The sequence below is a fragment of the Erinaceus europaeus genome, chromosome 16 (assembly GCF_950295315.1).
Source record: "Erinaceus europaeus chromosome 16, mEriEur2.1, whole genome shotgun sequence".
Taxonomy (NCBI): Eukaryota; Metazoa; Chordata; class Mammalia; order Eulipotyphla; family Erinaceidae; genus Erinaceus; species Erinaceus europaeus.
The window spans coordinates 71307936-71325965 of record NC_080177.1 but is presented as its reverse complement, the minus strand read 5'-3'; the positions used below and the strand labels follow the sequence as shown (position 1 = coordinate 71325965).

General features: G+C 43.8%; 1 protein-coding gene across 1 annotated transcript in view; it reads left to right on the top strand.

Annotated features, from left to right (window-relative positions):
* Positions 1-1605: 1605 nt before the first annotated feature.
* The window catches only part of SUPT16H (SPT16 homolog, facilitates chromatin remodeling subunit), a 39412-nt gene continuing 22987 nt past the window's right edge, over positions 1606-18030 (top strand). Inside the window, exons 1-3 of the mRNA XM_007536976.3 lie at positions 1606-1935; positions 16361-16453; positions 17628-17798. Of these exons, the coding sequence (XP_007537038.1) occupies positions 1870-1935; positions 16361-16453; positions 17628-17798 (330 nt within the window). The 5' untranslated portion in view covers positions 1606-1869. The remainder of the gene's footprint in view (positions 1936-16360; positions 16454-17627; positions 17799-18030) is intronic.

The window sequence follows — 18030 nt, the reverse complement described above, 5'->3', positions numbered from 1 at the left end:
GTTGAGAGCCTGGTCTCCAACCGGGGTCCTTACACCGACCCTTGCGCTTCGTGCCATGTGTTCTTAACCCACTGTGCTACCGCCCGACCCCTTAACCTATGTTTGTTTTTTTAATAATGCCGATTTTCTTTTATATATATGTATATATATATATATATATGTATATATATATATATATGTATAGTTTATTCATGAGAAAGATAGGAGGAAAGAATCAGACATCACTAAGGTACATGTGCCGCAGGGGATCCGACTCGGGACCTCATGGTTGAGAATCCAGTGCTTTATCCACTGCACCACCTCCGGGACCACCCTATGTATTTTTTTTTTTAAAGATTTTATTTATTAATGAGAAAGATAGGAGGAGAAAGAACCAGACATCACTCTGGCACAGGTGCTGCCAGGGATCGAACTCAAGACCTCATGCTTGAGAGTCCAAAGCCTTATCACTGCGCCACCTCCCGGACCACCACCCTATGTATTTTTTAAGGCACAAAGTGGAGAAGAGATTACAGCACTGAAGCTTCCTCCATTGCAGTGGGGGTCGGGGCGGGGGCGGGCTTAAACCTGGGTCATATGTGGCAAAGCAGCCCACTATCCAAATGAGTGTTTTGCTACCTCTACAGAACTCATGGCAGACTCATATTTCTTTCATTTTATTTATTTAAGAAAGAAATTGAGAAGGGAGGAGGAGATAGGGAAAGAGCAGAGAGACAGCTGCATTCACCATTCGTCACCATTCGTGACGCTTTCCTCCTGTAGGTGGGGGACCAAGGGCTTGACCCCTGGGCCTTGTGCACTGTAATGTGTGAGTTTAGACAGGTGTGCCACTCTGGCCCTCATTTTGTTTTGAACTAACTGAAATAACGGTGTTTTGGTGAAGCCCTAGGAATGAGAGAATGTTTGGGCCCCCGAGTAACTGGGTTGTATAAAGCTGCTCAAGCTATTTGCTACAATTCCTTTTTTATCACTCCAGAGTTCAAAAGAAGCCTGGGCAGGGCAGAGCAGATAGCATAATGGTTAGGTCAAAAGACATGTCTGAGTCTCCAGAATCCCAGATTCTATTTCCTGCACCACCATAAACCAGAGCTGAGCAATGCTCTGACAAATAAATAAATAAAAGCCTGGGGGTTTTGCTTTTATGTCTAAGGGGAAGTCCTACTGTAAAAATTGTATTGAGAAAGTCAGTTCCCTCTCCCTGCTGTGAGCTACGTCTACAAGGACCCAGTGATCTGGCACAGAGGATGCTTCCAATCCTGGAGCAGCAGAGGTTTTTGCTTCCTGCACCATTTCTAGGAATGCCGTCGTCTTCCTACTCCCACCCGTCAGATCCCGCTCTTTGCTCTTCTCCTGCCTTAGCTGATGGGTGGGACCTTTACACCCGCGCACGGCCGACGGTCTGAGGCGGGGCTCCCCGCCCGGGTCTCCCGCCTTGTTGCCCAAGCCCAGCCTCTGCCGTCTCGGCAAGAGTAAGGCCTTCTGGGAGCCGCGTCCGGTCTGAGAATCAGGGCCGGGCGCCACATGATGACGTCAACTCGAGCGCGGCTATGGCTAAGTTCACCACCACTCCCGCCCCCCCAAAAAAAAAAAAAGAAAGAAAGAGAAAAACCGCGGAAACCTAGGCTGTGCTGCACTTCTGTTGATTTCCCTATTCTTTCTCTTCCTCTCTGGAGAAGGGGCTGGGAGGGGCGGGAAGAAAAACGAAACAAACAAAAAAAAACACGCTGCGGGACCCGGAAGCGGAAAGGGCATCTTTGAGGTCGGTACTTCCGGGTCACTGAGAGTGCGGGATTCCCGGGCCGAGAGCGGGTGGCGGAGCCGGGACCTCGCGTGATTCTCGGAACCCGGGGAGAAGCGGCGTCAGCGGCTATGGCTGTGACTCTGGACAAAGATGCCTATTACCGGCGAGTGAAGAGACTGTACAGCAACTGGCGGGTGAGCTGGAGCCTGTAATTTCCCCCTGGGGAGCCCACCTCTGCCATCCCATAATAGCTCCGTTTCTCGGCGCCCTTTTTTTCCCTCCCCCCGCCATTCCGTCGGGGGTTCCCGGTTTCAGTGCGCGCCCCGTTAGTGGCTTCGGGAACATTCACCGCAGGCGGCCGCGAGCGCCGCCCCCACCGCCGGGAGCCCTCGGCAGTAAGAGCGCCCGGCGGCCACCACCATCTTCCCCGCGCGCCGGCCCCCGTCCTGCTTAACAGCCGCCTCTCGTGGTCGCTTCCCGCCCTGGCAGCGGCGGCTGCCTCCCCGCCTCTCGGCGCCCGCGACCCGCGGCCCCTCCCGCCGCGGCCACACACCCACGCACTCGCCGTGCGCGCCCCGGGTCCCGCCAGAATTACAACCATCGCGGCCAAGGATGGATGGAGGGATTTGGAGGATGTGACTCGGGCTCCTGGCGCTTGTTGTTTGTGGGGCTCTTATTGGAGTTATTTTTTTAAAAAAAAGAATAAAATAGATTAAGTGAAAACTGTCCACGCGCAGCCGCTGCACGTTCTAGGCCTTGCCGTGGTACGAGAACCAAAACGCGGAGACTTTGCAGGCGCTGGTAGTAGAGGCGGACAAAACCCTCAGCTGCTGACTGGGGCGCCTCGGGTCGAGCTCATTTCCGTCCTCCGGAGGGTGAGCGGGGCACGTGCTCAGAGGACGAGCTGTTGCAGTTCTTGTTTGTTTTCGAGACCGGGCACTTTCGCTGTTTGAGAAATCTCCGCTTTTATTTTCGTGGTAGTCATTTATGGAAGTGCATCCGGTGGTGCTGCTGGACCTAACTTAGGTTTGGCCTCGGAACTCTGCTGTCATCCAGGGAGAAAGTCAAAAGTCTTGCAGCCTGGAAAACGCGCATCCATCCCCCTGCCCTTTTCCTTCCTGGCTACGCGCTAGATAACTGGAAATAGATAATTTGTTGCATTTTGTGAAAGTGGAAAATAAGTATTCTGGACTAAAGATAATTTTTTTTAGGTTTGTTTATTTATTTGTTGGGGGAGGGGCAGAACCAGCGCATCACTTGAAATAACAGGGCTTGAACTCTGGACCTCATACTTCTGAGTCTACTGCTTTGTCCGCTATACCACCTATTCAGCTGCCATAAATTTCATTCTTAAAACTTTTAATTGGTTCCTTTTTTTTTTTTTTGGTAAGATTTTCTTTATTAAGGAGAGGAAGAGAGAACTAAAGCATCACTGATACTTGTGATGTCGGGGATTGAACTTGAGACTTCATACTGTCTAACAGTTTATCCACTGCATCTCTTTCAGACCACACTTTATTGGGGTGTTTTTCTTTTTTCCTGCCAGACTCTAGAGTAGACACTAATGGACCGATTGGTGGTGCGCTTGGTTGAGCACACACCTGCAAGGGGAAAGCTTCATGATCAGTGAAGCAGAGCTGCAAGTGTCTCCTTTTTTAAAGATTTTACTTATTTATTATAAGGTTGAATCAGACGTCACTCTGATACATGTGCTGCTGGGGATTGAACTCAGGACCTCATGCTTTAGAGTGCAATGCTTTATCCACTGTGCCACCTCCCAGACCACTCTTTCTCTCCTTTATCTCTCCTTCCTTCTCAATTTCTCACTGCCCCTATCCAAAATAAACATTACAAAAAAGGATAGAAACTAGTGCCTATTAATCTGTTGTTTTCAAGTATATATTGTGACTCCCTTGCAATGAGGTTTTCATTTCTGGTTTATTCATATGTGATAGAAGGGGAGTGGACACCAGAGCACTGCTCTGGCACATCCAAGCCCAGGGGTCGTGCTTGTTGACATATATATTCCCTTTTGTTGCCCTTGTTTGTTTGTTTGTTTTTGTTATTGTTGTTATTGATGTCGTTGTTGCTGGATAGGACAGAGAGAAATGAGAGGAGGGTAAGACAGAGAGGGGGAGAGAAAGACAGACACCTGCAGACCTGCTTCAGCGCCTGAGATGCGACTCCCCTGCGGGTGGGGAGCTGGGGGCTCAAACCGGGATCCTTGTGCTTTGCGCCATGTGTGCTTAACCCACTGCGTTACTGCCAGACTCCCTTGTTGACTTATTTTTATCAGAGCACTGCCCAGCTCTAGTTTATGGTGGTACAGGGAGTTGAACCTGGGACTTTGGAGCCTCAGACATTAGGCTTTTTGCGTAACCATTATGCCATCTACCCCTGTCCACATTGCATGCTTGTAAGTCCAGCATATTAATATGCTACTTACTGTGCCCTGGCACAAGTTATTACTTACAGTGTTCAAACCTGGAAACAGTTACAGTATCAGCCCAACACTTTTTAACAGTTTGAGAAGAAAAAATTTAATTTACTTAATAATCAGAGGGGTAGGAGGGAGGAAAGAGAAAGAACCAGACATCACTCTGATACATATGCTTCCAGGGGTGGAACTAGAACCTCATGCTTGCGAGTCCAGTGCTTTATTGTGCCACCTCCAGGACCACAGAGAAGAAACAGGTTTTAAAATATTCATTTATTTATTCCCTTTTGTTGCCCTTGTTGTTTCATTGTTGTAGTTATTATGGATGTGGTCATTGTTGCATAGGACAGAGAGAAATGGAGAGAGGAGGGGAAGACAGAGAGGGGGAGAGAAAGACAGACACCTGCAGACCTGCTTCACCGCCTGTGCAGCGACTCCCCTGCAGGTGGGGAGCCGGAGGCTCAAACGAGGATCCTTACGCTGGTCCTGGTCCTTGTGCTTTGCACCACGTGCACTTAATCCGCTGCGCTACCGTTGGACTCCCAGAGAAAGTTATAAAGCATTAAACGTTATAACTTATAGGATGTTTTAGAGATGAGAAAATGGGCAGGGTCAAGATCAACCAGGAGGCCTCCATCATAACTGGAACTTTTTACTATTTTACTCCTTGGGTGTTTGAGTCTCGTCTAGTCTCTCCTTTTATTTTGTTATTTATTTTTTTACCAGAGCATTGCTCAGCTCTGGCTAATGATGGTGCATGGGGCATTGAACATGGGACTTTTGGAGCCTCAGGCATGAGATTCTCTGCATGGTCGGTCAGCTAACTGCCCCTCCCCCCTGCCTTTAACTTTTAAGATTATAATTGCTAATGGGCAGAAAAGATTTCTGTAGTGAGTGCTGTGTATTAGAAAGCCTCAGGTGGTGGTAGTGGGCCCTTACTCAGGGATGCGAGGCCTTTTCATCACTGTGATAATTAACTGAGGAATGCCATGTTGAGGCATACCTAGAACTGATTTGAAATGTACATAATTAGGACATCCTGATAAATTCAATATCTGTCATCTGCCTTTTTTTTTTTTTTTTTTGTCATCTGCCTTTTAATCTAATTCCATGAAATGGCAAGATAACAGCTGTGGGTTTCAGGGAGGGCGTGGTTTGGCTTGTGGAGCTGGGGCCTCACTATGCCTCGGTTTACCCACTCCCCGCTGACTTTTTTTTTCAAAGATTTATTCCCTTTTGTTGCCCTTGTTTTATTGTTGTAGTTATTATTATTGATGTTGTTGTTGGGTAGGACAGAGAAATGGAGAGAGGAGGGAATACAGAGAGACAGACACCTGCAGACCTGCTTCACCGCTTGTAGAGCGACTCCCCTGCAGGTGGGGAGCCGGGGGCTCGAACCGGGATCTTTACGCCAGTCCTTGCATTTTGTGCCATCTGGGCTACCGCCCGACTCCCTCCAACTGACATTTTTCATTCAAAGAAAGAGCGAGATGGAGAGAAAAAGGTAGCAACACCGGAACTTTCCCTGGTACTGTGGTGCTCCGAGTGCCAGAGCTTCAACCTGAGTATCCCCACAGCAAGTCACCTACCCTGCCCAGTGAGTAATCTCTGTAATAGCTGGCTGTGGAGGTGTGTTTTAAATTATTTGTTGGTGGGTGTAGGGAGGGTAGCAGAGCATCACTCTGGCCCGTCCTTGGTGGGGATCAAACTCAAGACCTCATGCTTTAGAATACAACTCTCTAGCCCCACTGCACCTCCTCCTGTATCAAATAGCAGCTGTTTTTAAAGGGAATCTGACCCACGGCGTTCATCCATTCATCCAGTTGTGTGCTACAAATCAGGGCTTAAGTGTTAGGCGGCCCCAGTCCCAGAAAGTTAGTGGCTATGAAGAAAACTAATGAAATTTCTCAATGAGTCATTTTGGTGCCACTTTCTGGTTCTGTGCAAATATATGTGTATATATATATATATGAGAGAGAACACACTAAATAATGTGTGGTGCCAGGGATTGAACTCAGAACCAAATACATGGCACTTTACCCACTGCACAGCCTTCCCAGCTGCTCTTTGCAAATTTTGAGCTGGAAATTTTTTCTTGTTCTGAATTCTTCTAAACCAAGTAGCTCTCTTCCATGGTTTTGAAGCTTCTTAAAAATACAGGCAATTCCTATACTTTCAGCAAGATAATGGATTACTTGCACGTGTCTCAGTTGCATATGGCGCTGTTAACTTTGTGGTGAGAAAGGTTTAGGTGCTGTTACCTCTGAAGTGAAGTGGAAGGCTACATGAAAGCCTGCAAAGTGCTGCTTTGGATGGTGTTGGACTCTTTTACGAATGAGTTCCTGTGTTCAGTCCCCCCAGCTTTGAGTGATGCTCTGGTTCTGTCTTTCTGGTGTTAGTAAATAAATAAATTTTGAGAAACAAAAGTCAATGTTTAAACAGGTTCTTGCTTACTTGATTTCGATAGCCTACTCTGATATTCTATACACATACTTTTTATCCTTGATTGTTTAGTGTTTAATATCTGGTGTGTAGTATTCAGTAGGCAGTGGTGATTTGATATCTGAGGTTTTATACATCCCTTTCTTGGCTTGAAAAATAACTTCTAGGGGCCAGGTGGTGGTGCACCTGGCTGCATGCACGTGCTACAATTTGTAAAGACCAGGATTCAAGTCCCCAGTCCCCACCTACAGGAGGAAAAGCTTTGTAAGTGATGAAGCAGTGTTGCAGGTGTCTCTCTGTCTCCCTATCACCCCCATCCCTCTTGATTTGTGGCTGTCTGTAATTAAAAAGAAAGAAATTTCTATCCAGGCTATATTTGGGGTGACCATAAGGCCTTCCTTTCTTGGAAGTAGCCATCTGTTCCTATATAATTATTAATGGCATATCCTTTATTCTCAAAACTGTCCCAGTTTGGATAATAAACTACATAGGCATTCTAACTATAAGCAGAAACTACAAATGGTTTCCTTTTTAATCCAGTACATGTTTGCTCCTCTCCTGCAGTATTTCCCCAACCCTTATCATTCAGCTTTCATGTTCCAGTTTTTGGCAGTTCCTTATTACTTGTATCGCTTACATTTGATTTTGTGGGAAAGAGTAAGGAGGGGCAAACTTGGACATTCTCCATTCTATCCCTCCTTGGCTTTTTCTTTTCATTTGGGAGAACACTAGTCCTGCTTAGCAGTGGTGTGTGTGTGTGTGTGTGTGTGTGTGTGTGTGTGTGTGTGTGTGTGTGTGTGTGTGTGAGAAAACAAAATATTTTAGAGACTGAGGGGGCAGAGAGTGAAGGAGACCACTGTGCCAGAGCTTCCTTTGATTTAGTGGAGGCTGGGTGCGAACCTGGATCAGGCACACAGCAAAGCGCAGTGCACTTTCCCAGTGAGCTATTTTACTGGCTCACCACATAATCCCTTCTTGTGCATTTGTGTGGAGCCAGGGCTTTGCAGATGCCTGGTTTCACTAGCTCCGGACCACTTTTTTACTTAGGGATACACCACAGCACCAGGATTTCCTACAATGCCATTATACCGTCCATGTGATTTTAGAACTTGAACCTGGACCTCACATATGGCTTATGTCCTACCCAGTGAGAACTCTCTGCTCCTAAATGCTTAAGTGTGTGTGTGTGTGTGTGTGTGTGTGTGTGTGTGTGTTGGGGGGGGAGCTGCATTAGAAACAACCATTTTCACTTTCATATTTTAAAATAATTTCTTTTTTAAAATTTTTTTATTTTCCTTTTTGCCCTTTTGTTGTTGTTGTTGTTGTTGTTATTATTATTGTTGTTATTGGTGTCGTGTTGTTGGATAGGATGGAGAGAGGAAGGGAAGACATCGAGGGGGAGAGAAAGATAGACCTGCAGACCTGCCTCACCACCTGTGAAGCGACTCCCCTGCAGTTGGGAAGCTGGGGGCTTGAACCGGGATCCTTACGTCGGTCCTTGTACTTTGTGCCATGTGCACTTAGCCTGCTGTGCTACCGCCCAACTCCCAATAATTTCTATATGCTATATCTTGGGCTGTCTTGGTAGATGAGATAATTGGAATTAATTTAAGTAACTGATACATTTGCCCCAATTTCCCTGTCTCCTGATACATTTACATTTCTTCCTGACATGTTATGAAAGTTTTCAGATACCTGGAAAGATGAAATGATTTTGTGATGAACAACCATAATCACCACCTATATTATATAATTATTATTTTAATATAATTGCTTTATCATATACCCACCCATCTTGGGGAAATATTCTCTCTTCTCTTCTGCCCGCCCCCCCCCCCCCCCCACACACACACCTGTTTTAGTAAAAACACGTCATTTTTGTTAGACTTACATAGTGTTCTCACTACTGGGTGAAGTCAAAAAGCATAGCTACCTTTCCTCTTCTGTCCATGTCTGCCCTTTTTTTTTTCTTCTTCAAATGATTTAACTAGAGACAAGAGTGAGACCACAACATTGAAGTTCCTTTCAATGAGGTGAGGAGGGAAGGCTTGAACCTGGGCTCAAACATGGCAAAACAGCATACTATTCAAATGAGCTATTTCCTCAAACCTACTCTTTTTTAATTCTATATTAATTTTTAATTAATGCTATAATTATTTATTTTCCCTTTTGTTGCACTTGTTTTTATTATTGTGGTTGTTATTGTTCTTGATGTTGTCGTTGTTGGATAGGACAGAGAGAAATGGAGAGAGGAGGGGAAGACAGAGAGGGGGAGAGAAAGATAGACACCTGCAGACCTGCTTCACTGCCTGTGAAGCAACTTCCCTGCAGGTGGGGAGCCGGGGTTTGAACCGGGATCCTTCTGCCGGTTCTTGTGCTTTGCACCATCTGCACATAACCCGCTGCACTACTGCCCGACTCCTGAGGTAGTACTTTTAAGAAGACTGATCGGATTTTATTTCATGTTCCTATGTGAATGACAGTTCTCTCTGAAACATTTGTTTGAAATGTTACTTTCTTTCTATGAGACTCCCCCCCCTTCTGTTTTCACATTAATTTAAAGATTTGCGTGCCTTTTTAGACTTGACTCATCTTTCAGTGCTCAAGTCTTTCATTAATTGATATTGTTTCCCCTACATTTGCTCAGTAATCTTTTTTTCCCTCTTGGAATTCCTATTCGGTGTAGTTGATAAAACCTATCAAATGTTTATTATCTTCATTTTCATTTCCTGTTTCTTATATATGTAATGCTGGGACACGAGCCCATGCTTCACACATACACAATGCCCTAAGTAGCATTCCCAGCTCAATTTTTTGTTTAAGAGAAAGAGAAAGAAGCACACCTAGGGAAAGATAACAGAATACACCACTCCGCCACCCATGGAACTATCCTGGTGCTATCGGTGGTACTGCTGGGCATCCAGAGTTCAGACCTACATCCTCACAGTCTGAGACAAGGGCTGTCTCCTCACCCCTCTCATAATTTCTAATTTTAACTTCTTTCTTGTCTTTTATTTATTTATTTATTTTTTTGCCTCCAGAGTTATCTCGGGCTCATCTGCAGTACAAATCCACTGCTCCTGGAGACCCCCCCCCCATTTTGTTGCCCTTGTTGTTGTCATTGCTATTGTTGTTGGACAGGGCAGACATTGAGAGAGCAGGGTAAGACAGACACCTGCAGATCTGCTTCACTGCTTGTGAAGCGACCCCCCTACAAGTGGGGAGCCGGGGACTCAAACAGTGTGCCACCACTCGCCCTCCCTTATTATAGTTTATCAAATTAGTTTCATATTTCATGAATGTTGTATCTTTGTTTAGTGGCTGTTTTATTTTAATTTTTTTCTGCCCTCTATTCTGTTTTCTCTGAGTTTTGTTTGCTTTCTTCTATGTAGTATGACTTAACTCAAGAGAGTCAGACTGTAGTGCAGAGGGTTAAGCACACGTCGTAAAACGCAAGGACTGGTGTAAGGATCCTGGTTCCAGCCCCTAGCTCCCCACCTGCAGGGGAGTCGCTTCTCAGGCGATGAAACAGGTCTGCAGGTGTCTTTCTCTCCCCGCTCTCTGTCTTCCCCTCCTCTCTCCATTTCTCTCTGTCCTATCTAACAACGATGATATCAACAACAACAATAATAACTACAACAATAAAACAACAAGGGCAACAAAAGGGAATAAGTAAAGTTAAAAAAACTTTTTTTAAAAGATACTTTATTACTATAGATGGATTGTTGCCATTTTCCAAAAATAAAAAGTAACTATTAGGAGATAAAGAGAAAATATTAACATATCTACATTATTAAATTATAGCACATTTTTAAAAGTTGCTTTAAGTGAATGTATTCCAGGTGTGATCAACAGGATTGGGGTGCTGGCTACCCACCCACAGGGCTCCCCACCTGCAGGGCAGTCACTTCACAAGTGATGGAGCAGCTTTGCAGGTGTCTGTCTGTCTCTCCCCCTCTCTGTCTCAATTTCTCTCAGTCTTCCCCTCCAGCAGCAATAACAACAGTAACAATAGCAACAAGGGCAACAACAACAAAAAAAAGAGAAAAAGATGGCCTCCAGGAGCATAGGATTTGTAGTGCAGGAACCTAGTCCCAGGGATAACCCTGGAGGTGACAGAGAGAATTAACAAGTGTATCCTGCAGCCTGGGAGGTGGCACAGTGAATAAACCGTTAGACTTTCAAGTGTGAGGTCCTGAGTTCAATCCTCAGCATCTCATGTGCCAGAATAGTACTCTAGTTCTCTCACTTGTCTCACAAATAAAAAAAATGAACCTTGGGAGTCAGGCGGTAGTGCAGCGTGTTAAGCGCAGGTGGCGCAAAGCGCAAGAACCAGTGTAAGGATCCCAGTTCGAGCCCCCAGTCTCCCCAACTACAGGGCAGTCACGTCACAGGCAGTGAAGCAGGTCTGTAGGTGTCTGTCTTTCTTTCCCCTTCTCTCTCCATTTCTCTCTATCCTATCTAACCAACAGCGACATCAATAACAACAATGATGAAAAACAAGAGCAGTGAAAAAGAGAAAATATTTTTTAAAAAATTTTTTAAATGAATCTTGAAAAGAAAGCATTTTGTTCTGTGATAGAATATTTTAAAAGACATTTGAAAGTATCCTAAAATCAACCTTATGGATGTATATTTTTCATAAAGTCAGTTTTACTCCTCATATTCTGTTTATATCTAGACTTCTAAATTTTTTATTAGTGACTTAATAATGATTAACAGTATTGTAGGATAATGGGTACAATTCCCTACAATTTCTTCCACCAAAGTTCTGTATCCCATCCCATTGAAAGGTTCCCTTTACTTTATCCCTCTGTGAGTATGGACCAAAAAAACTTTTATTTATTTATTTTTTTTACCAGAACATTGCTCAGCCCTGATTTATGACGGTTGATGCAGGGGATTGAACCTCAGGCATGAGAACTTCTCTGTGTAATCATTATGCTATCTATAACCTGCCCTTGAACCAAAATTTTTTATGGGGTGCAGAAGATGGGAGTTCTGGCTTCCGTAATTTTTTTCCTCTGAGCATGGATATTGACGTGTGGATCCATGCCCCCAGCCTGTTTCTGTCTTTCCCTAGTGGGATAGGGCTCTGAGGGGGTGAGTTTCTCGACACATTGGTAAAGTTGTCTGCCCAGGGAAGTCAGGGTAGTGTCATGGTAGCATCTGCAAACTTGGTAGCTTTACATCTAGACTTTTTTGACCACCAGGGTTAAGTGCATTCTCTGGATATGCCCTCTCCCACCCACCCCTAAACTTTGACATCAATAACTACAGTATAAATCATGGTAAATTTTAGCTGGGTGGTGGCACACCTGGTTGAGTGCACATGTTACAATGTGCAAGGACCTGGTCCCCGCCTGCAGGGGGAAATTTCACAAGTTGTGAAGCAGGGCTGCATGTGTCTATCTCTTTCCCTCTCTGTCTCCCCTTCCTTCTCAAGTTCTCTCTGTCTCTGTCCAATAATACATGAATAAATAAATAAATTTTAACCCAAAAAATGGTTTCAATAATAATGACACTACATGTTAAGCAGTTATAGTATAACTGGTACTTCACATGAACTGCCTAAGCACTTGATACACGTTTTCCTGGTTAATTTGAAACACAAGTGTGAAAAGTAATTCTTAGATTAGTTACAGTAAGTGATGAACTGTCTGTTTCTGAACATTTAAAAAATTGTATTTTTTTGCATTCTGAACTTTTTTTTTTGACCAGACCACTGCTCAGCTCTGGTTTATGGTGGTGTGGGGGGTTGAACCTGGGACTTTAGAGCCTCAGGCATGAGAGTGTCTTTGCATAACCATTATGCTATGCCCTCACCCCAAATTGTATGTTTTTTAACATGAGAGAAAGACACAGAGACCAGAGCACTGCTCAACTCTCTTGATAAACTTGACTATGAATGAATGCTCTTTATTGCCTGAAGTTAGTCATGTGGACTGTGAAACCACAAGAATAATCTTTAGTACTGTGTCCCAGCTTTGATCTTGTATGCATGGTGTTGTAGCAGTATGCGGTATGCCTGACTGCTTTGGAGAATCGTGGTTCTCTCGGTTATGCAGCTACCCCAGATGTTTTGTGTATAATGTAAATGTGATACCAGAGAACCATGAATAGTCATCGCACTGACCCTTAGCAGACAACTTGAAAAACTAGAAATGCTTTCAAGTTTGTAGTGGTGGATACAAGTTTTCAAAGATTTTAATTTTAATGGAAAACTCAAATTTTGTTATCATTTTTGAGAAAATGTATCCCAGATACCCAAGTCTGCAAGTTCAACTTTTACTAAAGTATAAACGTGTTTTTCCATGAGACAGTATCATACTGCACAGTGCACGCTTAACATCTGTGTACATTTTGCATTCCTTTCCACAGAATTGTGACTTACTTATTTTTGGTGCCTTGGAGCCTCACAAGTTTGTTAAATCATTGCTTCAAGCTAACTTTTTCAGGTGCTGGGGGCTTGAACCTGACCCATGTGCTTGACAAGGCAGTCAGTCACACGACCAGGTGAGCTACCTTGCTGGCTCTTCATGGAATTTTTAAAAATATTTTGATTTGGGAGTTGGGTGGTAGCAGGTTAAGCACACATGGCGCAAAGCACAAGGACCGGCATAAGGATCCCGGTTCAAGCCCTCAGCTCCCCACCTGCAGGGGAGTCACTTCACAGGCGGTGAAGCAGGTCTGCAGGTGTCTGTCTTTTCTCTCCCCCTCTCTGTCTTCCCCTCCTCTCTCCATTTCTCTCTGTCCTATCCAACAACGACAACAACAATAACTGCAACAGCAATAAAAACAACAAGGGCAACAAAAGAGAAGATAAATAAAAATTTAAAAAATATTTTAATTTTTTTATTAATGAGAAAGATAGGAAGAAAGAGAGCAAGAACCAGACGTCACTCTGTTAGAGGGCTGGGAACCTTCTGCAAAAGCTGCGGCCAATCCAGACGTCACTCTGATACATGTGCTGCGGGGGATCGAACTCAGGACCTCATGCTTGAGAGTCCAATACTTTATCCACTGCGCCACCTCCCAGACCACACTCTTCATGGCATTTTTTAAAAGAATTTAATATATTTTACCTTCTAGTAGAAAATAAGGGTAAGGATTTTTTGTTTGTTTGTTCGTTTGTTTTTGTTTTTACCAGAACACTGCTCTGCTCTGGCTTATGGTGGTGCAGGGGATTGAACCTGGGTTGGAGCCTCAGGCATGAGGTAAAGTTTTATAAGAAACATTTTAATGATCAGGTTTCATTATATTTAATGCATATCATATTACTTGGATATTGGCAAACCCAAAATTTTTTCTTTAAGAGTTATACTTTATTCAGGGTGTTAATCTTAAAAAAAAAAATTGGAATTTCTTAAAATACTCCCTTTTGTTGTTGTAGTTATTATTGTTGTTGTTATTAATGTCGTTGGATAGGACAGAGAGAAGTGGAGAGAGAGGAGGGGAAGACAGAGACGGGGAGAGAAACACAGAGACCTGCAGACCTGCTTCACCGCCTGTGAAGCGACTCCCCTGCAGGTGGGGAGCCTGGGGGCTCGAACCGGGATCTTTATGCCGGTCCTTGTGCTTTGTACCACGTGCAGTGGATTTTTTTTTTCTTCTTTCTGATTCAGACCTCAATATTACCTGACAGCAACAAGAGTCAAGTCCTTAGCCCTGGAGTTTCTCGTGCTTCTTACTTTCCCCTACCTGTCTTCACTGATTTAGTGTGTGTGTTTGTATTTCTGAAGGAGGGGAAAGCCAGAACATTGCTCCTGCATATCTTGTGTTGGGGTCAAACTCAGAACCTCATGTTTGAGGGTCCAACAGCTTAACCACTGTGCCACCTACCAGGCTGCTTTTCACAGAATATTTAAGACAAAGGCTAAGATATCATGGTTTTGACTATTTTTGCTGCATCAAAGACATTCTTTAATGAAGCTAATTTCTCCTTCCTTCCTTCCTTCCTTCCTTCCTTCCTTCCTTCTTTCTACGCAGTGGTGAATCAATTTAGTGTCGAAACCTGGATTCATGCTAAGATACTAACAGTTCTAACTCACTGATTTTTTTATTCTTAGAAATAGTAGTAAAACTTTTTTTTTTTATTTCTTTATTGGGGAATTAATGTTTTACATTCAACAGTAAATACAATAGTTTGTACATGCATAACATTCCCCAGATTCCCATTTAACAATACAATCCCCACTATGTCATTCATCATCTTTCATGGACCTGTATTCTCCCCACCCATCCACCCACCCCAGAGTCTTTTACTTTGGTGTAATACTCCAATTCCATTTCAGGTTCGACTTGTGTTTTCTTTTCTAATCTTGTTTTTCAACTTCGGCCTGAGAGTGAGATCATCCCATATTCATCCTTCAGTTTCTGACTTATTTCACTCAACATGATTTTTTTCAAGGTCCATCCAAGATCGGCTGAACACGGTGAAGTCACCATTTTTTACAGCTGAGTAGTATTCCATTGTGTATATAGACCACAACTTGCTCAGCCACTCATCTGTTGTTGGACACCTGGGTTGCTTCCAGGTTTTGGCTATTACAAATAGTGCTGCCAAGAACATATGTATACACAGATCTTTTTGGATGGATGTGTTGGGTTCCTTAGGATATATCCCCAGGAGGGGAATTGCAGGGTCATAGGGTAGGTCCATTTCTAGCCTTCTGAGAGCTCTCCAGACTGTTCTCCACAGAGGTTGGACCGATTGACATTCCCACCAGCAGTGCAGGAGGGTTCCTTTGACCCCACACCCTCTCCAGCATTTGCTGCTATTACAGAAATAGTAGTAAAACTTTACCAAACAGGAACCATCAGTGGGGTGGGAGTGGAGAGAGAACTCTTTGGGTAAGGTATGTGCCTTGCCATATGCATCTCAAGTCCTAGCACCACATTGGGGGTACCGTAACTCCAAGGGAGGGTCCGTCTCCATAGTCAGTTTCATCTCAAGAGGTGTGGAAGACCTTTCAAAACCCAACAAGGAAATACATAGTTTCTAGGTGACAGTATATTTAAGTCATATATATTGTTTAGGTGTGATGTTCAACAGAATCCTCAATTGCTGTCATTTGGATTTTTATTGACAATGAGAAGCCTTAAAATGTGTAAAAAGGGGGCCGAGCAGTAGGTTAAGCGCACATGGTGTGAAGTGCAAGGACTGGTGTAAGGATCCCAGTTCAAGCCCCCAGCTCCCCACCTGCAGGGGGGTCGCTTCACAAGCAGTGAAGCAGGTCTGCAGGTGTCTTTCTCCCTCTCTGTCTTTCCCTTCTCTCTCGATTTCTCTCTGTCCTATCCAGCAACAACAAGGGCAACAAAATGGGGGGGGGGGTGGCCTCCAGGAGCAGTGGATTCGTAATGCAGGCAATGAGCCACAGTGATAATCATGGAGGCAAAAAGAAAATGTAACAATATCAAGTAGGTGTTTTTCTTGACTTTGTAAAGTCATAGGTCAAAAGTTCACAATTACTAGTCCTTTGATTTTGCAGTGTTAACTTAAGAGTAACTAAGAGTCAGGTGATTCACAATTCTTTGTTTCAAAGCTACTACAAGGCTACAGTAAACTTTACATTATTTAATTTTTTTACAGTAATACTAAGATAACTCAATGGGAAAAGAACGATCTTCAACAAATGCTGCTGAAACAAATTGTATATTCTGAGTGAATACTGAAACCTCTTCTTGGTTATGCTAACTTAAAAAGAAAATCACCAAGTTACCTATTCTTTCCTTTTCAGAAAGGAGAAGATGAATATGCCAATGTTGATGCTATTGTTGTATCAGTGGGAGTTGATGAAGAAATTGTTTATGCCAAATCAACTGCCTTACAGGTGAGACATTTATAATAGTTTCTAGCCCTGAGAACATTGAGTTTTCTACTATTCTTCAATGCCCTGTTATAATTCCTAAGACTCAATATTGTCTGCCATGTTAGCATGTAAAGAATATTTTCATCATTATGAAAAAGTTTAGTGGACTCCATTGATTTCCATAAGGACAAAGAAGGAATGCATCTAGTATGTAAGTCAGGGTGAATTTTAACTACATAATCCTCAGGTACTGAGGAAGACGGGGAGAGAGAAAGATAGACACCTGCTGACCTGCTTCACCACTTATGAAGCGACTCCCCTGCAGGTGGGGAGCCGGGGATCCTTATACTGGTCGTGTCGCTTTGCGCCGCGTGCACTTAACCTGCTGCGCTACCACCCGACGACTCCTCTTTTTTTTTTTTTTTTTTTTTTAACCAAAGCACCGCTCAGTTCTGGCTTAAAGTGATTGAACCTGGGACCTCTGGTGACTTATGCAAGAACACCTTACATAACTATTATGCTATCTCTCCCTGCCCAGTGGTTATTCTTTCTCCCCCCCCCCCTTTTTAAAATTATTTATTTATTTATTTATTGCTTTTTGCTGTCCTTGTTGTTGTTGTTGTTGGATAGGACAGAGAAATGGAGAGAGGAGGGAAAGACAGAGGGGGGAGAGAAAGACAGACACCTGCAGACCTGCTTCACCACTTGTGAAGTGACCCCCCTGCAGGTACAGAGCTGGGGGCTCAAACTGGGATCCTTATGCTGGTCCTTGCACTTTGTACCACCTGCTCTTAACCCTCTGCACTACTGCCTGACTCCCAACCAGTGGTTATTCTTAACCTCAAGAAAAGATAGAGCATAATTGCTAGACAGCCGTTTGAGGGAGTTGTTAGTCTGTCTTATTAATGATTATTGTTCTGTAAATGAATTATTCACGTAATTCGATGATCTTTATTATACCCTATTACAAACATAGAAGTAGTAGAATAACATTTTATCTGTCCCTATGTACATCCATATCTGTGTCAATAAATTATCAGCTCTGACCATTCTCATTTGTGTACACTTGAAGACTTCCCACCCCAGATTATTTTGGAGTTAATTCCATATATTTTATAAATAATTCTGTATTGTAAACATCATTGTTGGTTTGTTTGTTTTTTAAATCCCTAACTGCAATTGTCATTTTCCATAGACATGGCTCTTTGGTTACGAGCTGACTGATACTATCATGGTCTTCTGTGATGACAAAATCATCTTTATGGCTAGCAAGAAAAAAGTGGAGTTCTTGAAGCAGATTGCAAACACCAAGGGCAATGAGAATGCTAATGGAGCCCCTGCCATCACACTGCTGATCCGGGAAAAGGTCAGAACTGTTGAATGGTGCTAAGCACGAATGTTTTCTAGAGTTTACAGAAAAAAACAAAACTCAGCCAGATGGTGGCGCACCTGGTTGAGCGCAAATGTTGTAGTGTGTGAGGACTCAGGCTCCAGCCCCTGTCCCCACCTGCAGGGGGCGCTTTGTGAATGGTGTAGAAGTGCTTCAGGTGAAAATCCACCACAGTGGAATGGTATTTGCAGTGCGCCTGCCAGGAGAC